The 20,766-nt window shown below is 35.8% G+C and overlaps 3 protein-coding genes and 1 non-coding gene across 4 annotated transcripts; 2 read left to right on the top strand and 2 right to left on the bottom strand.

Moving 5' to 3' along the window:
* Positions 1 to 851: 851 nt before the first annotated feature.
* LOC144839661 (protein N-terminal asparagine amidohydrolase-like) lies at positions 852 to 8,428 on the top strand. Its single transcript, XM_078695117.1, has 10 exons — positions 852 to 997; positions 1,316 to 1,418; positions 1,532 to 1,597; positions 2,133 to 2,241; positions 2,456 to 2,529; positions 2,661 to 2,714; positions 3,075 to 3,128; positions 3,290 to 3,390; positions 3,514 to 3,627; positions 3,961 to 8,428. The coding sequence occupies exons 1-10, from the start codon at positions 902 to 904 to the stop codon at positions 4,126 to 4,128; spliced, it is 939 nt and encodes a 312-aa protein (XP_078551243.1). The 5' UTR covers positions 852 to 901; the 3' UTR covers positions 4,129 to 8,428.
* An 820-nt stretch (positions 8,429 to 9,248) lies between these two features.
* On the bottom strand, positions 9,249 to 9,440 carry LOC144841638 (U2 spliceosomal RNA). The gene has a single exon (XR_013612045.1). It is a non-coding gene; the product is annotated as a U2 spliceosomal RNA (small nuclear RNA).
* A 296-nt stretch (positions 9,441 to 9,736) lies between these two features.
* On the top strand, positions 9,737 to 11,499 carry LOC144840661 (NHP2-like protein 1). Its single transcript, XM_078696567.1, has 4 exons — positions 9,737 to 9,896; positions 10,357 to 10,477; positions 10,679 to 10,816; positions 11,199 to 11,499. The coding sequence occupies exons 1-4, from the start codon at positions 9,894 to 9,896 to the stop codon at positions 11,321 to 11,323; spliced, it is 387 nt and encodes a 128-aa protein (XP_078552693.1). The 5' UTR covers positions 9,737 to 9,893; the 3' UTR covers positions 11,324 to 11,499.
* A 413-nt stretch (positions 11,500 to 11,912) lies between these two features.
* LOC144840657 ((E3-independent) E2 ubiquitin-conjugating enzyme UBE2O-like) lies at positions 11,913 to 20,683 on the bottom strand. The gene is made up of 18 exons (XM_078696560.1): positions 20,448 to 20,683; positions 19,579 to 19,749; positions 19,235 to 19,332; positions 18,978 to 19,038; positions 18,459 to 18,602; positions 18,199 to 18,320; positions 17,148 to 18,093; positions 16,907 to 17,009; positions 16,656 to 16,758; positions 16,252 to 16,396; positions 15,986 to 16,081; positions 15,543 to 15,682; positions 14,589 to 14,962; positions 14,018 to 14,118; positions 13,831 to 13,893; positions 13,428 to 13,631; positions 12,738 to 12,917; positions 11,913 to 12,405 (listed from the first exon to the last, which is right to left on the bottom strand). Exons 1-18 carry the CDS (start codon positions 20,649 to 20,651, stop codon positions 12,013 to 12,015), a joined length of 3,648 nt encoding a protein of 1,215 aa, XP_078552686.1. The 5' UTR covers positions 20,652 to 20,683; the 3' UTR covers positions 11,913 to 12,012.
* Positions 20,684 to 20,766: the final 83 nt, after the last annotated feature.

The raw sequence follows: 20,766 nt of genomic DNA, 5'->3' as shown, positions 1-20,766 counted from the left end.
ACTTTACCATTTGCCACCCCAGTTCCGCGAACTTTTTTGCATCTTCGCCCTCTACGGCGAATAAGTAACTGGCTTTACGAACGTTATAACACTTGACTTACTTAATTTTTTCAAAATATTTTGGTATAGATCGATCACCCTTGACCTTTTCTATCATTTTCCACCCCAGTTCCGCGAACTTTTTTGCGTCTACGCCCTCAACGGCGAATAAGTAACTGGCTTTTACGAACGTTTGACTGTCCCTTTAATTGAATTTGAATAAGGAACTAGGAACTAGGAACTAGTAACCAACTTCACAGACATCACATTAACAAACATGCGTGTTTTTTAAAAAAGGGAATCCCCGTCAGCAAAATAACGTACTGTAGAGGAAACAGCTGCACGGTCATAGAAGGCGCATCCGATATGGCTTATTCGGGGGTTTATTTCAGTATCTCGCCTTTTAACCATCCGCATATATGATCATTTTACTAAAAACTCAACATTAGAAACAAAAATATACACGTCATGTGCCTAGCCCTTAACGATAATTATTATAAACTTAATAATATCCTACATAACGGACATAAATAATAGAAATATCAATTAAATCTATATAAACGAAAAAATGTATATCCCGCTTGCAATGATCCCGCTCCATACAAAATAGCGCGACCGATTTCAAACGTGACCGATATCATCAAAAGCTCTGGCGGCGCGCCATACAAAATACCAGAAGTTGATTTTATCGCGACCGATTTTTCAACGCGACCGATTTCATCGTAAACGTAACCAACCAGTGTGTGTATCAGTACAACTACAGGTAGACTTTCTTTACTCTCGGCAGCAGTCATGGGGGCGTGCCCATGATGACGTGACAAAAAATAAAGTTGTAGTTTTTTGACAGGCTTATTATTAAAAAATGCCAGTTTTTATCGAAAATACAGATATAGAAGATTTGCTAAAACCAATGACAAATATTTGTTATAGAATTTCTGAACAGTTTCCCTCACTACAGGTACAGTTTGTTGGTTGAGCTGCATGCTCTAGGATTACCTACATATCAGCTGCATTTCCTGGATTTAATACTGCTGATGCGTACGTTTCGGTTCAGGGATGTTTTGGTCCAGGGTTGTTTCGTCCCTAATATACATATTTTTTTGTGGTTGGAAGGAAAGAACTATTTGTAAAAATGTTATAGGCCTAGTTTTCATTCTCTTTACAAAGTCATCATGTATTATAAACTAATATTAATTTAATAATAATAGCAGGTATGGATAATTGAATGGATGATATGAAAGAAGATGTTAATAATGAATATTTTTCTTTTTTTAAGGAAGAAGCAATTAAATTCCGATCAGAACCTGTCCAGGCATGTCAACCAGAAGGTTTACTGTATGTCAATCAGAGAGAATTTGCATGCACACATCCTGATGATGGTATGTAATTAAGATTATTATTAATATTAGTAATAATTTATCGATAAAAATAAATTTTTAATTAATTTATTATTAATATTATATAATTTTAAATTTAATTTTTATTTTTGAAGATGTGATTCACGTTTTAGGAACAGAGGATGCGACAACTTGCCATATAATTGTGGTGAGACATAAAGGTACTTAGTTGATGGCGAATAAACCCTAGCAAAGTAAAGTTTACAGTACACCATCTGCTTCCCAAAAAAAAGAATTATGCTAGCAAAAAGATTCCTATGCACAATACATTCAATATTAAATTGTTGATTTCTGTTTTATATTAATTGTGGTGTAAAAATAAGGTTTGGTAGGAAAAAGAGCCATATTCAACATCAAACTCAATTTCAAGCAATGCATTTATTCAATGGAAAATTCTTTGTAAGAAAATGTAGACAAACATTAAGCAAATATTTTTAATAACATTCAAACATAAATTGAGTATCCTTTAAGAGTTACCATTATAAAGCTCTGTCTACACTATCAAACTTTATGTGATGTGCCTATATATGGACACGATGATGTCATATCACTACCATATTTGGGCATATCATTACCATATTTGGGCATATCACTACCATATTTGGGCACATCACACTTTTTTATCAAACAAGTTTGATAGTATAGACAGAGCTTTACATGGCTGATTGCACTTATTGTTGCTTTGTGTTACCATAGGCAGTGGAGTGACTTGTTTAGCTCACTGCGATGGATGCAGTACAAAACAAGGTATTGAAGACATGCTGGCGACTGTCATGATACTGAGTGATGGCAAATTATCTGGAAGGTTTAACCTGATTTTATTGATATTTTAAACGTATTGAGTCAGTAAGACTTCTCTGGCCTGCAGTACAGTACTGTGTGTTTTTTTCAAAGTGGTGGGCTTACTGCTGTTGTTAACCATAAGAAAATCAGTAAGGCTTTCCTGGCCTGTAGTACAGCGGGCTTCCCACTGCTTAGTGTCAATTGAAATTGTAATTAAAATTTGTTTGTTTTTGCAGATTGGAACTCCATATATTTGGTGGATTTTGTGATGATCGTTTCCAGTCACAGCAATTAACCAAAGAAATCCTTAGTAAGCATACTTGAACTTGTTCCACTCTACCTGATACAGTTTGTAAACAGCCACAACCTACACATATTTGAACTATATATTGTGTATATATTATATATTTTAGAAGTAATTGAATGCAAATTTGTTTTTAGGTGAATTTCATAAGCAACCTCTGCCTATTTCTTTGATGACAGCATGCATGTCAGGTAAGTTTCTTATACCTCCAGTTGATTGATTGATTTAAGCTCTGTCTACGCGATCAAACTAGTTTGACAAGAAAAATGTGATGTGTCCTAATATGATATGCTTAAATATGGTAGTGATATGACATCATCATGTCCATATATGGGCACACCACATTTTTTTGTCACAAAAAGTTTGATAGTGTAGACAGAGCTTTAGTCTAGAATGTTTATACACATAAAAATGCTCATAACCAAGTGAATACCACTTCAGTGAAATTATTGTCTTGTTTATTGGTGAATACAGGCACTGATTTTATTTTTTGTAAATGTCGGTGTACTTTATATGTATATTTAAATTGTATTAATATTTTCTTTTTTTAGAATTTAATGATGTAATAAAGGATGGTAAACATTGGCCTGTTATTTATGGCATAGGTTTGTTTGATTTTAATTTTATAACCATGAATTTTCTTCTTATTATAACCATGAATTTTCTTCTTATTATAAACATGCATTTTCTTCTTCAAACACTGCATAAATGGTTTACAAAAAATTATCTTTTTGTTATATATATATATGTTATTGTTATTTTTTAGGAGTGAATGTTAAAACTGGTGCAATATTTCCTGCTAAGTTCTTGGATAAAGGCCCAGATTTAGTGATCAGATCAACAAAGACATTTGTTGGCGATAAAGATGTATGTAGAATATTTTACATGATTTGTTTATTTTTAAATAATAATAATAATAATTCATTTTTAATAATAATTGTTTGAAACGTTGCAATGAATTATTTTACTAAAATAAGTATTCTGTTTTAGATGATGAATATATATGATTATAAATCAAGAGAACTTCGAGTAAAACCTTTTAATTGGGAACCATGGCCAAGTGCCCCACTCTTACTTGAACAACCAGATGAAGTCATTAGACATGTAAGTATCTTATGTCCTCATGGAGAACACAACACCGTATCTGCATGTTTTTTGTCTTTGAATTCCCAAATACATTCTTCAACTACAAATAAAATTAGTCTTAAGCTCTGTCTACACTATCAAACTTTATGTGACCAATAAAATGTGATGTCCCTTTATGGACATGATGATGTCATATCACTACCATATTTGGACATATCATTACCATATTTGGGTGCATCACACTTTTTTGTCAAACTAGTTTGTTAGTGCAGACAGAGCTTTATAGATTCAATTTGTTCTACTGTAATATATGTTTGCTTATCTTTAAATAATCATTATTTTTGCCTATAGTTTCTTTCTACATCTCCTGACGTTGAACCACCAGACTTTGTCAGTAACGTACGAGAGACTCTTGAATATGTCATCCAAAATCCAAAGCCAACCGCACAAGTATTTCCAGGTGGGCACGCAAGAACCTACAGAAAGAATGAAAGTGCCATGTGGACGAGAGTCATTTAACAGTGCAATAATAGTACAAAAAAACAAGGCAATCTAACAACATGATGATGAGCTCCGGAGATCAAAGGGTTTATCTGTGGCTGCGACACTATCAGTTCCATGCCACTTAACAGGCACCGTACATCGCGGAGAATATGTACATAGTACAGTACTGTTGTATTTGTTGCAGCAGACATAAGATCAAAGGACTGTTACGAGTTCCTATCTTGGCAAGGCGAGCTCATTGTCCTGTTGTTAGATTGCCTTGTATTGGTATAAATAAGAGTAGCACTCCCTCCTTTGGAACACCCCTATTCCACTAAGGGGACACTTTATATTTTAACACTATAATCAACCCCTTTTCAGAGACACCTCTATATTAAGGGGAAACATTTTGGTGTCCCCTAGCCGCAGTGGTTCTACTGTATCTAGTTCTATATATTACAATTTATACATGCGTATATACAACAAAACAGGTAAAGCTAAAGAATTAAAAATCAGGAGTCTGCCCATTAAAGACATTTTCCTGTTTTTCCATTTTTCCACTGTTTTCTCAAACCGTACCACTACTTTCTCCCACACAGCCAGGCCAGTGTCCATAGCCCCAAACTCCACCCCACAAACTCTTAATGAATTCTCGGACCACGGGATGGACTCCACCCCAAGAAGTCAAGATAACCTGCACCACACACAACAGACCACATAACAGAACACATGTTTTTGACAGATTAAACCGGACCTGACACCTCAAACTCCAAACAGTTTTAACAAGGAAATATCTGAGGAACGAGACGATGTAATAAATGTAAGGTCATCAGCATATTGAATATACAGTACTTGCATTCACCGCTTCCAGGTAGCATCACCCCTCTAATGCTATCTGAACCTTGAATCCTGTACGCCAGCCCCTCCATGTATAAAACATACAAAGCACAAAACAAAGGAGAAAGAGGGCAACAGTTCCTTACCCCACGACTTAACGAAAAGGAACGAGACACAAAACCGTTAACCATCAAACAGCTACATAAATTAGAATACAAGGAGCGCAGTCATTAAAGTAACTTATCACCGAACCCCATCCGTCTCAAAATTTGAAGCAATAAATCAAAGTTAACGCTGTCAAAGGCTTTTTCTTGGTCAAAAGAGATGATCAGGAAAACTTGCACCTCGATGAGTATTCCACGATATCCCTCAGTAGAACCAAAATGGACTTTAGTCTTCTGCCGGGCACGCTACTTGTTTGGAAGGGGCCTACCAAATCGCCCATCACATTTTTTAAACGAAGACAAAACACTTCAGCCAGAATCTTAAAGTCAAGATTTAGCAACGTGGTGGGACGCCGATTCTTTGGATCTTGATTATCACCAGGCTTCTGTAAGCGTTATAAGACCACCTTGTTGAGACTTTGACAAACTACCAGACTGAAACACTGAAGTATATACCTCAATTAAATCATCGCTAATAACGGACCAAAATTCCAAATAATATTCCACTGGCAGCCCATCAGACCCCGGTGACTTGTCTTTGAACATGGAAGAAAGTGCTCTCTGTACCTCGACAACCTCTACAGTTTGTTACAAATTATGTATATTTGCTCCTCTTGTTTTTCTTGCAAATGTCCATACCTTTCTTTATGCAGTACACAAAAGTATTTCTGTGTTCTTCACACGTAAGGTTTGCTTGAGCACATACATGCATAGTGCTGTCTCCATTCTCATAAAGGGGAAACCAACCTTGTTTTTCTTGCAAATGTCCATACCTTTCTTTATGCAGTACACAAAAGTATTTCTGTGTTCATCACACGTAAGGTTTGCTTGAGCACATACATGCATAGCGCTGTCTCCATTCTCGTAAAAGTGAAAACTAACCTTGTTTTTCTTGGAAATGTTAATAACTTACTTTATGAAGTACACAAAAGTATTTCTGTGATCTTCACACGTAAGGTCTGCTAGAGCACATACATGCATAGTGCTGTCTCCATTCTCGTAAAAGTGAAAACTAACCTTGTTTTTCTTGCAAATGTCCATACCTTTTTTATGAAGTACACAAAAGTATTCCTGTGTTCATCACACGTAAGGTTTGCTTGAGCACATACATGCATAGCGCTGTCTCCATTCTTGTAAAAGTGAAACTAACCTTGTTTTTCTTTGAAATGTCGATTACTTTGTTTATGAAGTACACAAAAGTATTTCTGTGTTCATCACACGTAAGGTTTGCTTGAGCACATACATGCATAGCGCTGTCTCCATTCTCGTAAAAGTGAAAACTAACCTTGTTTTTCTTGCAAATGTCCATACCTTTCTTTATGAAGTACACAAAAGTATTTCTGTGTTCATCACACGTAAGGTTTGCTTGAGCACATACATGCATAGCGCTGTCTCCATTCTCGTAAAAGTGAAAACTAACCTTGTTTTTCTTGCAAATGTCCATACCTTTCTTTATGAAGTACACAAAAGTATTTCTGTCTCCATTCTCGTAAAAGTGAAAAGAATAGTGCAAAAGCTGTACTGCATATATATTAAATAATTGAAGTTCTTTGTGTCATATTCTGATACGGTGCTGGCTCCGTTGTTGGTTAAGTCAGTACGTATTTGTCTAGCTTTTGCGTTACTAACCATGCTAAGAATTTTGTTTCCCAAATCTCAAAATCATCTGGATTTCCAATAAAAAGCTGCTTTGAAACCGGCTGGGCCCATAACCTGTTGAACATGACAAGTCCAGATGAAATGCCCTTCAATGCACCTGCAGCCGATGGCAGATGGCAGGGGATTTGAAAGTAACATCAATCTGGCCCCCATCGAGTTGCTGCACCGCCACAACCTCCTGAACAGAAATTTCTGCCGACTTCAAGTCATCAGGTTCTGTTCTGTTGGTGGTTGGCGTTCGTTCGAATATCTCTAGGACGCATTGGTGCAAAACGTCTATGTTCATCTGTCGACCTCAACCCATCCATAAACTGAGAGGAGAGAAGACGGTCCTTGTCTGTGGTAAATTCTGTCATGTCCTTTTCAACTGCTTTCTGTAGGAGGGCTTACAAAGCAATTGTGTATTCAGACGGTGTCTCTGTTGACTGTTGGAATCTGGCATATAATGCCGCCATTGGAGATTTGGTTACATGGTCTTTTGTGTATTCTTCGATCATAGCCGCTCTATAGCTTGTTCGCCATCGTTTTGGCCATCTAGTTGAAGGTTTAGAACAAGGTCTCTTGCTCGGCCTGATGTGTGGCGAACTACTTCATCGTATGCTCCGGCTGTAAGTATTCCTTAATGGGAGATGTTATATCGGACGTCTCTCGCTCAGTCCGTCTTCGATCCATATGGACGTGTCTTTACCTGCAAAAACTGCCACTTTGGTCATGTCAGGTATATGTGATTTTGGTATTTATTGGTTTCTGGTTCTGTTTCTGTTGCCCTCTAGTGGATCGAAACCAGCTATCTGTAATAGAAATTTTTTGACTTGCGGTATGTCCCATTCTGGTGACTGTGGTCGTCTTTGTACTTGTGGCATCAGGACTGGCATGCCATTCATTGTGAGATGTTGTTTGTCGATGGTTGTACCTCAGAGTCAATTATAATTTGAGAGAAATTATGTGACGACTGAATAAACCAAATAGGCAAAACTTCTGGGAGAGCTATGATTTAACTTTTAGTTCAACAAATCCAAACAATTCAACATTTATACAACAGTAACAACAACAACCCACCTAATTATGCCCAACTCTCTGGTTCGCTCAGAAGGTTACAATATAATATGCTTATAACTAAATGTAGTAAAGTATTGTTATCTTGGGGTATTAATGAAGATGATGTAGCGCAAGTAAATGTTTAGTTCAATCCTGGTTTTCTTGTTTTTCTTCCACCACACATGTTCGTCCCTCTCCTCCACCACCTGTAGGGGGCGCTACCACTTAATCTCATATCTGCTGACCATCTTATGAATTGCCACCCTTTGCATCTTCTCGATAGCGTATCAAATCCACTTTACTTATATCCTCCGTGAAGCAGTCTTGGGAATGAAAGTGCCATGTGGACGAGAGTCATTTAACAGTGCAGTAATAGTATTATAAATTAAACAGAGAACCTCTCCTTTGGGACACCCTATCATATTCAGGGAACATCCCTATTAAGGGGACAATTTCTAATGAGATGAGCAGGGGAAAATATATATCTTAAAACAACAATATTATTTTTAAGGGAACACTTAGTTCTATATACAATATTACAATTTATACAATAGAATATTTTTTTTTTTTACAGATATAACATTTTGTAATTGTTGTATTTAAGAAAGGTTTTATCCAATAAAAAAATTGTTACAGAACTACAGTAGCACTTTTATGGTTGAATGAGAGAGAGTAGGGTGTACTTTGTGAAGGAAGAATGAAAGAGCTATTTGTACCGTGGTAAAATGTTTCATATTTATCAAAGAATATATATCACAAGAATGAGTATTTCGCTATTTTTGCATGAGAAATTTGTAACAGAGAGTGATGCCCGCCCTCATAAGGGCGGATGTATACAAACTTGAATAAGACTTGATTTAATAGATATTATACATGTCACATTAAATAGAATTATGATAATATATTTTGTAATTGTAAAACATTTTATAAAACATAATTAATTTAATTCAAACTAGTGTACATTCACTTCTACAGAAAATTATTTACTACCATTCTAAATTAGTTCACAAAGAAAGGCCCGAACAGCAGCAACAAAAATCAAACAAGCGTTACTTAGCATGGCCTATTCTTTGCCATTGCCGCGTAATAATCTACGCCCGGTAAATTAAGTATTGTTTTTATGATATAAATTGGTATAAAATATTATTAATAGGATACAATGTTAAATTTGGTTGTTGTACCAGAAACAAGTTAAATATAGAAATATTATTAAACTATCCTTCGTGAAAATGCGTAAACAACACGCCCGGTTGATGAAGCAAACTGTTTATTCGGCAGTTTTGACTAAATAAATTACATGAAACAAACAATTAAATATCCAGACAGCATTTAACATGATGTTGGCATGTAGTTGATACAAAAGAAAATACGAAAAGAAAATCGCAGATTACTCATTCTTGCGATATATGTTTTGTGTACTAGTGATGAGTTCTGATTTTGGATTATTATTTCCTCCGAAGAGGATGGGCCGATCCTGGAGGTACTGCAATACCAGGCCAACCCGTGGCCAGGATGGAGCAAGCTCCTATTCCATGGCCTAGGTTCAAAAATCAGTTTAATATAGAAGCTACTCGATGAGCAGCGTTTCAGATATTAAGCTGAAAAGAACAGATACTACACATGATCTTAGCCAAAAGGCCGAGAAGCGATACCGATATATATTTTCATAGGTATACCACTTAACAACTAGCTGTTACTGTAGTGGTGTCGAAATTAAAACTCTTTAAAATAGGTGATATGTTCTAATATGATGTCCATTATACAGTGAATAATAATTATGCATTACAGAGTCTAGTGTAACGTTTCATTCTTACTTTATAAATTATTGATAAATACAAAAAATTAAATTAATTTTTTTCAATATGCAAATTAGATAACCCTACAACACTCTAAAAGTCTATAGCGGGCGCCTTTGTTAAAACATCGCCCTCTATATATCATCACAAACAACGTTTATTACACAACGTGCGTTTCGTCCACGATTAACACCACGAGGTTTCGTTGTTTATATTTTTATTCTGTTAGTTATATCCTCCGTGAAGCAGTCTTGCCGAGAGGACAAACTACGTTTAATTGTTCCAAAATAAATAAAGTAAACAAAAGATGGTAGGTATAATAAATCCATTTTGCTAGGCTAGTAATAGTTTAATACTCTAGCTAGCCTAGGCCTAGCCTAGTATTAGTAAGTAGACTAGATGCTTGACTAAGTCTGGATTATAGTACAATACCTCCTTCCATGTACTAACTAGGCTAGTAGGCCTAGCTAAACTATAAATCCCAGTATTGATTGTATTCCGTGTAGGCGCGCGCGGTACAGTACAGCAGGCATATACGACTCTCTAGTTAGTAGTTGAAGTGTGTCGCATTAATACATTTTTCCAGGCCTATTTCTATTGCAACTTCTATTAATTAGTATTGGCCTACTAGGCCTATTCTTTGTTAAATAGAAGTGTGGTGTACCAAAACAAAAGTTCTGAATAAAAAGAACTTTTGACTTTCTTGATGTTTCGATCAATATATACTTCTCATATGAGTGAGAAAGGGTTTTCTTTCTAATTTCAATTAGGCTTCCGAAGAGGTAAACCCAAAGGCATTTCCACTGGCCGACCCACAATTGACGGTAACAATATTGGACTTGATTCAGCAAGCCTCAAACTACAAACAGTTACGGAAAGGGGCAAATGAAGGTACTGTGATTTAAGGCAAAAACATAAATAGGCCTATAGTTGTGTGTCAAAAAAATATAGTGCGAAAAACTTTTATTGTCAAACCAAACTAAACCCTTATAATAATAATAATAATGTATTTTTGGTTCGAAAATTGAATTCCTGCCAAGTTTTGTGTTGATCAAACTTGAATGTTTATCAATTAACATGCTTTTTATTTAGCAACCAAAGCACTGAATCGTGGGATTGCGGAGTTCATTGTGATGGCAGCTGATGCAGAACCATTGGAAATTCTACTTCACTTGCCACTGCTTTGTGAAGACAAGAATGTGCCATATGTGTTTGTTAGATCCAAACAGGGTAAGTCTAAGATTATCATGAATGACAGAGGTGTAGGCTGGTTGCTGTCTGGTGGAAAATTGTAAATAGAAGACATTGAAGCCTAAAAAATGGACCTTTTGCCGGGGATGCATCCGCATCTCCCCTCACCAGCTTACACCCCTGAATGAGGGCCTATTTCATTCTGATCCTTTCGGCTCCAAATTAATATGATACAATATAGACCATATCTTGCCTATAATAATAATAATGGATTGATTTATAAAGCTCAAATAAACGATGTCTCTATGTGCTCGACAATATAGAGAAAGAGTGGAAACCAAAAGGAAGATAATATAATTATATTGTTTAGATGGATTACCACTAAGTAATTTAATCATCCTCTTTTTTATTATCTTTTCAGCTCTTGGCAGAGCGACTGGTGTGTCCAGACCTGTGATTGCGTGTTCAGTTACCATCAACGAAGGCTCACAGTTAAAACCGCAGATTCAGAGTCTGCAACTCAGTATTGAAAAACTTCTGATTTAAACGCCTGTCAAAAGATCTCTTCTGTATGGGAAAGGTTTATTTTTAAAGTATTATAAGATTTGTATTAGTGAACAGTGTAAGTAACTCGTGGATATTGGAAATATATAACCATGATATTAAATAATGTAAACATGTGTTTAGATGATTTTCTATTAAAAAACAACATTGAATACTTTAGTGCTTGAAGAACATGAATATTACTATACAGTATATATCATGATTTGTTTAAATTGCGCATTTTTACAGTTCACACATTGACTCCTCATTCAACGCTACAAGGCCGATATTTGTTAAGCACCTTTAGTTAGAATTGTACATGACATACTTTACCAATATATATATAACTGCAACAAAACTTTAGTACCTATATGAACTTTGAAATTACCTACTGTAGAACTGCCAAACAGAATACCCTGACTAGTACATTCACTATAATACCACAAACATTTAAATTCAAATAAATAGAATATAGCTTTGCTATTATTGGCATTATAAATATATTCATGGCTAGTATGTGTGTGTAAAGCTTGTGAAAGAACGGAATGTATAAATCAATTTGGTATCCCAATATAAATCATCATTAACATAATTAATAACTGTAACCATTAGTGTATTTTATAATTCATAATTGCTAATATACAGTACATTAATAATTTATCTGTTTAGTATTAACTGTATATTATAAATTCTTATTGTTCTATATTCATGAAAGCTGTTTTGTATGCTTTTAATGCTTGCTGTATACTAAGCAAGAAACCTTTTGAAAAAGGCAACAATGGGAAAGCTGGCAACCCAGGCTTGACTCTGTCTGGTGATAGAGGCTTGTCAGACGATAAAGGCCTAGCACTGTCTGGTGATAGAGGCTTTGTGTCCTCTGGCTTAGCACTGTCTGGTGACAGAGGCTTTGTGTCCTCTGGCTTAGCACTGTCAGCCGATATAGGCTTAGTGCTGCCCGATGACGCCCCATCTACCTCAAGCCAGTATTCAATTCTCTGGATTAGCTTGGTGTTATGTTTCCGACAAAAATCAATCACTTCATCTTTGAAGACTATAGGTGGATTAATCAGCATTTTCGTCATTGACTGAAAAGAAAGAAGCAGTTTATTTAACAATACAACTACATTCCCAGTAAGATTTGCTAATAAAGTGAACAAAAGCATTGTATCAAAGGAAGAAAATTACCTTTTTTTTATATATAACAACCAACCTAATGAATATGTAAATAAGAGTGTCAAAATTGACATTATTCTAATGAGTATGCTTTTTATGATGTACTCCTGTATCTTCACAATTATGCAATAAAGCATACATAAATGGATAGTAGACTATTATGAATTGGTGTCATTATTACAACTAATTTGCATATTCATTAGGTTCATATACTCTATAAAATGTAAATAAATTATAGCAGTACCTGTACAACTTTGAGCAGAGTCATCTCATTGTACATATGACTGTTTTCTTCACCTAGACTTGAGCCTCGATGTTTCTCAAATCCAGCTTCATTGTAATATGGTTCAGCAACTAAGATTAACCCCTGCACGGAGACTAGCACCTGTAGCAGTGTGGATTTGCTATTCCACATCTCATCATGCTGCAGATACAAATAGTACTAATAGATACTAATTTCCCAAATCAATTTCAATACAAGTACTGTATATATATGTATATATATATATAAATCCAAAGGCAAATTACTGAAAAAATGACAATGCTGTGGGTATCAGTGGCTGGATCTCAATAGAGATACAAAAAAAAGCAAAAAGCTAAATCAAAACGATAAAGTAAAACAGCCAGAAAAGTTAGCAGAGCTTTCGGGCAAGACTAGCCCTTCATTAGTGCAAGTGAAGGAATTTGGATAAAGTCATAGCATAAGAACTGGCAAGTGCTGCCTGGGTGGACAGGAATAAAAGAAATACAACAAAGGAGACAGGATGGTGAATGGTGGGTGGAGACTGAATAAGAGTAGAAAACAAAGAAGGTAGCTTGGTAGAGATATAAACAATTTTTTTAATGAATTTAAAACGATAAAGATTTTTTTCTTTCTGATGAACCAAGTGTTTATAAAAACAATTACAAGAGGACTGTATAAACCATAACATACCTTGCCTGTCCATGTGCCAAGCAAACTGATGCACACTTTACCATCCTCGTATAGGTTAGGGTTAAGCCGCATACTGCAGTATGAATGGTAGTGGAGTATAGGCGGAACCCTGGGGTAATCTGAAGGTAGACGCACATCAAAGTGAAATAAAGCATCTTCATAGGGAGTGTTCTTGGGGCCTTCAATTAGTACTGAAAACAAATCCTATAAAACAATCATTCATAACAATAGTTAATTACAATTTCAGTAGAGAACCCCTTCAGGACTCACCAAAAAAAGTGTCCCTTTAACAGGGGTTAGCCATAGTGTTGAAGCATTGCCCTTCATTCATATCACTTAATAGGGTGTCCCACTTAGGGGCTTCATTGTATTATACTGTACATATTATTAATCAATATCATACCATGCGATCTTCAAAGGCTTTCACCAAAATTCCAACTGGCAAGGAGCATTGCAGAAGGCTAATCTGTATGAATAAACGAAAGAGTTTATAAAGATTTCTTGTGTCTCAATTATCATATTGTTAGTAAATGCCTTTGAATCAATGACTTCATCATTACCATAGACAGGATTAATTGCATTTCACAAACCTCTTTTTGTACTGCAGATAAAAATCTCTTCGGCGCTATCGGCGTGTGAACAGATTTTGCGAATATATGATTTGCTGGTATGGTTTCAACACTAATAAATTCTGTAACGAAACAAAGAACAACATTTTTGTAAAAATTTCACTTCAACTGTTATTAGATATGGCATAACAAAATTGCATGATTTGGTTTAATATGTGTGGTCTCATTTATTTATGTTATGTTTCCAGACCCTAATATCTGTATCCACATTTTAAAAACAAATAGAATTAATATAATGCTTAGTGCAAACTTAAGACAGATTCACAATACTTTCTAGATTGATTGATCAGGTTTTTGCCTTTTGAGCCACCATCAATCAATAATACAATACTATCTTTGCTAATAAATGCAATACCAGTAGTTTTGATTGAACATTACTACACCTTTCACACCAAACTTTGCAGTGATCTCCAAAAATACACCCCCGGAGAGACCCTATTCACATCGGGGTTGACGCCCCTGTGTGTCAAAACTCCAGAATGTCTCCCATTTTGCTCATTGGTGTGAAAGAGGTATACATTGCATTACTTACTATCAGATTGTTCACTATTATCTGTAATACTTGTTGCTATTGCTGATTTGCCAACCTCAAAATGTTTTGATGTTGCCGTCTTGTATTCCGTCCCTACCATTTCGGTTTCAGAAATACTCAAATCCACCTCATCTATATCTATAGTACCTTTTGAGGTTGCATTTGCACTATCATATTTGTCTGATTCAGATTGATGGCATACACTCTTTGATGGTATATCATTTGAGGTTAAAGGTAAACTTGTTTCATTTGGTTGGTTTTGTTTTGCCTCTGTGATAATTTCTGATCTAGATGAAGCAGCTTCCCCTTCAATAGGCCGTGCATTAACAGCGTTTCTTTCATTTTGTTCATCCACAACAGAGTTTTCTTGCTCTCTAGTGCAAAAAGTTTAAGTTGAAACCAACGGACACGTCAACAATAAACACATATTTTAGCATCTTTGACACATGCTCTGGTTCGGCAATTAAAAGTCAAATCTCATAGATTTTTTTTTTCTTTTTTTGTTTATTATGCACCATACAGCTATGCATTAATTTTTTACTAGATATGCGTTTAATGGTGTGGCGCATTGTGTAAATTAAAAATAGCTAATTCTGTACACGAACATGGACTGGAGCCGGACCAAAGCAAGTGTGAAAGACGCTTTATTCAGTGATAAATAACTGGGGCTTACGGGCTAGAATCCGGGTCCTGTGACCTGAGGTCATAGGTTAGTAAAAGTATTATTACTTGCTACATTAAAGTCTATTGTTTGATCTTATAAACCTTGTCATTGTGTATTTAAATAGTGTTGTATATTCAAGAACATTATATATGGTAGAAACGTAAGCTTGTCTCACCTAAACTTGTACACTAGTCTGATCATAAGGCTGTTTGGCTTACAGCCATGAATATTTGTTTTACTTTGTCTTTCAATTGAAACCACTATACTTAATGATATTGCAAATGTAGTACCTGAATGAGTTTGTGCTGGTTTGGTCATCAGACCCTTCGCTGGCTGTTTCCCAACTGCTCTCAGTTCCTTCAATTGAATGACTATCTAAATGCCATGTGCCCTCATCCTCTTCATTCTCTGACCAGTCGGAATCACTATCCTAAACAAGTATAAACTATTAATTATCTGACCAATCAGAATAATATAATGAAAATGACAATACTGTGGCTGGATCTCAATGGAGATACAAATAAAATACAGTAAGCCAAAAAAAGAGAAATCAAAATAAATTAAAACAGCTAGAATGAAGTGAATTGATATACTGTTATAAAAGTTACTAATTTATTTATTGATGGCAGGTCATAATTGTTTTGTTGTACCTACTAGTTTGTGTAACTGTTAAAATACTAGTTATTGCAGGCCTAGTTTTATACTTACAGTATTTTATGTTTTTTTAATTTACCTCATCTAACTTATACAGATCCTGTGGCAATACTGTTGTAGTAGTGTTGTCAACCCATACAACCTCAACAGTTCCCTCGGTATTCACCCATAGCACCTATCAAGAAGAATTATTAGAATTCAAACCAGTCTTTACAGATTAATATACAGTTTTAATAAGGTGTATTACTTTAGGCTATACTTCAAACTGGAGAGTACGGCCATAGAATCATGGAAGAATATTTGTTTATTAAATAATTCCTCCATGATGTAATCAATACTACTGACCTGACCAGCAGAAGGCAGTACCTCATGTAGGCCTTCTTGATTTGTGTCACCAACCCGTACAACTATATCCCCTGTATTGAATGTGAAATCTGTGTGCGACATCAGATCATATACACTGCTTTCTTCTGTGTGTGTATACTGTGGTCTATAATAAAGACACCAAACATTTATCTACAGTACTTGGTATTGATAGTATTTGTTGTTCCTTTTACCACAGAGATATTGTATAAACTACAGTATGCTATACAAATACATTGAAGGTTTTTATAATCTTATTTAATGTGGCAAATCATAGATATATTATACTCTATGGGCTAAGTAAACTAAAAAGTATGCTCTTTAGAAAAGAACAGGCAATTGTCAATCCATCAATGATGTCAAACAACTTTAATACGGAGACTAACATAGACTGGTCCTCCTGCATAGGTCTCTTGTACCAACGAACAGTACACGTTCTATCTTGATGGTTTGCACTTGATATCAGCCCATACACACCTTCTTCTATATCTACAATGGTAAAGAAATCATTAGCATCCTTCCTACAGGGTGTTCTGTACAGATCATATTCAGAATTAATGTAGGAGATTGTTCTGATTTCAGTAGTAAGGACCATATTGCAACAAAGAGCGATTACAATTTTATTTTAATACCCTACTTTCACTTTGTGAGACAAAGTCTCCAGGAAAGAACTCCAGTTCATCCATCTGATTCATAGGACTCAGTTGAGATGAGCGAATATTCTTTTCAAATGTACCATCCTGCAGAGTAAAGGCATTCACAATTTTAACACTTTGTCTAGTAAATGATAAGATAACTGTCCAACACTGTCTAGTCGCATGATAGACAATGTGGCCAATTGCATGATGTAGCTTTTAAACAAACAAACTATTACTCACTTGCCAGGTCACGTCAACAACAGTTGAAGTATGAGTGACCTCCACACAGACCTCCTCACCAGCTGTTACTGGTTGTTTCTTATTACGACCAGATCTTGTCTTCACAGCTCTAGCTGTGCCAGACCTCTGGTGACCTTCCCCCTTTTTCCTCTCTGCCCCTTTCTCTTTTACATCCAGATGCAAATCATCTGTCCCTTTTATCAGACCCTCTATCAATGCAATTTGCTCATTGATTTCATTTCGTGACTGCAGTAGTTTTACAATATGCTGGTCCATGTTTTGTGGCTCACCACTTGTCTTGTTGATATCCCCTATTTTAGCAATATCCTCAGAAGCTGAAAGAAGCTGTTTATGTATGTCACGCAACAAATCCAAATCTAGTTTACCATCAGTTTTGCCAAATGGACTTGCACTTGCTTCTGCACTCTTTCCATCATCAGTATTGCCGTCTACAGATACACCAGATTCTTCTTTTGATTTTTTAGTGTCTTCCTCAGAAGTCTCTTCCAAATCTATTTCTTGCAAGATATCACTAAGTTTGTTTACTTTATCAATCAATTCTGCTTTTTCATTCTTCTTCACTATTACACTTTCTTCAACAATCTTTTGCAAACCTTCTTGATTTTCCTCTTTTTGATCTTCTTCTGTGACATCATTCTGTGGAATTTCCTCTAGTGGATCTTTCTCTTGCGGATCTTTCTCTAGTGCATCATTCTCTTGCAGATCTTCCTCTGCGACATCATTCTCTTGCGGATCTTCTTCTGGTGGGTCTTCCTTCTGAGATTGTTTGTCACTTGTCTTTGGTGTAGTCTCTGGTTGTTTGAAGCAGTATAAGGATCCTAGTGCCACATGTTGGGGGTGCACAATTTGCTCTGTTTTTACTGTGTACATTGCTTTATCCCCTATTTGTACACAAGCAGCTTTAAACTGCTGAAGAACCTTCAACCTGTAAGAGGTATACACAAACCAAGGTGTTATCAACAGAACAGGATGTTTTCCAGTTGGGTTTTAAAATGTAATCATTCCAATTAAATACAACTTCATGACTCACTCTTTTAATGCATCACCTTCTATCTTCTTGTCTGGTGGCTTAAACAGCTCATCATTGTTAAATGTTTCATTTATACATAGCCCTCGTGTTTGCCAATGTACCTCTACACTTGTAACCTTAACCTAAAAGACAGAGAAGAATTTTAAAAATTAGGAAAAGAAAAAAGACTGAAACTGAAAAACTGTTGCCATTTTGCTAAAAACTGTATATATCTAGGATGAACTTCTATCAGTCAGGTTGGAATTTTTCAAAACTTGTACCTTTTCAACTGTTCCTCTGAAGTTTGTCTTGTTCCCCATAATTGGTTTAGTACCCGATAACCATTTTGCTTTCTTAAACACTGATGATGGTCCGTGTAGAACCTGACCTGGATAGTACCCATCTTCGCCAGTGAACACGGAAAACTGTTGTGTTGGAAATCATAAACAAATAAATTAGTAAAGTTATTGATACATACATGAATCAGTATTATTACTTCTAATACTACTTCAGGTGCAACAATGCAGTATCGCCTGAACTGCCTACTATTACTGCAGAAACTCTAAAGCTCTGTCTACACTATCAAACTTTATGTGAAAAAAAAATGTGATGTGCCCATATATAGACACGATGATGTCATATCAGTACCATATTTGGGCATATGACTACCATATTTGGGCACATCACACTTTTTTTGTCAAACTATTTTAATAGTGTAGACAGAGCTTAAATGTCTAAGATCCAAGAGATTTTACTAGAATGGTAGAAATGGCCAAACATTGAATTGAAAATATTCTGACCTCTTCGCTATTATCGTGAACATCCGTCAACTTACTAGCGCCCTCGTCAGTTACTATATATCTGAAATTATACACAGACAAATAAATGTTTGTTTTGTAACATATGGTAAGAAGTATTTTATGCATTCTTCTTTTAAGTATCATCAGCACACTTAATATTAAATGTACTTCTGGGTTAATCATTCATTTACATACTAATATACTGGTACAATTTATTTTTATTCAATCCAATGATGGGTTCTTAAATCTAAATGTACCTTGCTCCATTTTGAAGTTTAATGATAAGTTCCGAGGACACTTCACGTATGGTTCCTAACCAGTATCCAAACACTACATGGTCTCCATGTTGGAATTCCTAAAATAAGAAATGTTTTTATATTAGCATCGATAAGACAATGATGATTTTAAGTACAGTACTTGAAAGCTAGGACCAACAGGGGCAGGCTGGGATTCAGGATGTTTGAAATGATACCAAACAATGGTGAGAGGGGGGGGGGGGGGGGGGGGGGGAGTAGGAACAGTTGGGAATTTACTCATTCAAGTTTAAATACACCATTTGTATTTTAATTAAAAAATTCATGGAAAATTTAAAAATACATACCATAATTTGATTAAGATCTTTACTGTCAACATCATATATCATCTGTTTTGTTTTGAAGATACGCAAGTGACACAGAATGTTGACAGATTTGACAAACCCGCATTGCGTTCCACCACTTTTGAGCGAGTAGACAACATCACCAGGCATCAGACTACGATCATATAAAGTTATCTGTGTAAATAATGTAATAAATTACTACTTTACAAATATTATCAATGGAATTGCATTTGTGTATTTAGCCTTAAATACACGCGAGTAGCGAACGGGCATCATCCGAGTACTGATTGGTCAGTTAAAACAGCTTATGCATTCACATTTTCTTAGCATCGAAGTGTAAAACTGATTCGTTGCTTGGTTGGTTGGAGTTGTGGTTGGAGTTGTGGTTGGTTGTTGGTTGGAGTTGTGGTTGTTTAGTTCGGAAGTGGGAGCTGAAGGTTGTGGGTTCAATTCTCCTTGTACAATTTTGTTTCACTTTACAGTACAAAAATCCAATTCAGATTCCATCCTAGATGAGATGTTTTTGTGGACCCGAGCTATCTTTTATTTTTACAGGTTGTGTGAACCTAGGCGGACAAATCATCCCCTCCCCTCACACCTCATCCACATGGAGGGAAATGCCTCACTCATCTACTCGTTCGCAATCACAACAAAAGTGTCAAAGATAGAAATAATTTAATTCATTAATTAGTGTTCAGATTTATTTATTTATAAAACCACACAGCATAGGCATAGTCATAGTAGCCAGGCTGTATCCGATATGGCCATGCCATACCCATCACACAATATTATATATCTTCTAGCTAGGCTAGGCCCCTATTATGCTACTACTAGCTACTAGCTAGACCACCACACAGCACATGGGATCGTACCTTGCTGTCATCTACAACCTCCTCGTTGCCTTTGGGATACCATGCTACGCGTACTTGGCCTGCATTAACTCTTTCGAATTCTTCTTCATTGTCAGATTCTTCGTCACTGTCAAATGTTTCGTAGTTTGTCACAACTAATCCAAATTGGTATTTTCCACCCCTAAGTCTTTTAACAACAACATCTTCTACAAATAATTTCGCCATTCCATTCTCTCTCAACACCAACTCACTTTCCAACGTTGTTGAATTGTGTGCATGCTCGTCAGTACTCACTCAACCGTATCAGAGTTAATTTATTTAAATTTCTTCAATATATTCA

Source organism: Antedon bifida, chromosome 4 (assembly GCF_963402885.1).
Source record: "Antedon bifida chromosome 4, ecAntBifi1.1, whole genome shotgun sequence".
In the NCBI taxonomy this organism is placed as follows: Eukaryota; Metazoa; Echinodermata; class Crinoidea; order Comatulida; family Antedonidae; genus Antedon; species Antedon bifida.
The sequence above is the reverse complement of the archived record's forward strand: the minus strand, read 5'-3'. Positions and strand labels throughout refer to the sequence as shown.

Excerpts from the sequence above, each read along its gene's own strand:
- LOC144839661 (XM_078695117.1), top strand. The coding sequence starts at position 902 with ATGCCAGTTTTTATCGAAAATACAGATATAGAAGATTTGCTAAAACCA. Across the intron at positions 2,242-2,455 it reads GATGGCAAATTATCTGGAAG|ATTGGAACTCCATATATTTG; the intron begins GTTTAACCTGAT and ends TTGTTTTTGCAG. Across the intron at positions 3,391-3,513 it reads CATTTGTTGGCGATAAAGAT|ATGATGAATATATATGATTA; the intron begins GTATGTAGAATA and ends ATTCTGTTTTAG.
- LOC144840661 (XM_078696567.1), top strand. Across the intron at positions 10,478-10,678 it reads ACGGAAAGGGGCAAATGAAG|CAACCAAAGCACTGAATCGT; the intron begins GTACTGTGATTT and ends CTTTTTATTTAG. Across the intron at positions 10,817-11,198 it reads GTTTGTTAGATCCAAACAGG|CTCTTGGCAGAGCGACTGGT; the intron begins GTAAGTCTAAGA and ends TTATCTTTTCAG.
- LOC144840657 (XM_078696560.1), bottom strand. The coding sequence starts at position 20,651 with ATGGCGAAATTATTTGTAGAAGATGTTGTTGTTAAAAGACTTAGGGGT. Across the intron at positions 19,333-19,578 it reads AAGATCTTAATCAAATTATG|GAATTCCAACATGGAGACCA; the intron begins GTATGTATTTTT and ends TTCTTATTTTAG. Across the intron at positions 16,082-16,251 it reads TACTGCCTTCTGCTGGTCAG|GTGCTATGGGTGAATACCGA; the intron begins GTCAGTAGTATT and ends TCTTCTTGATAG.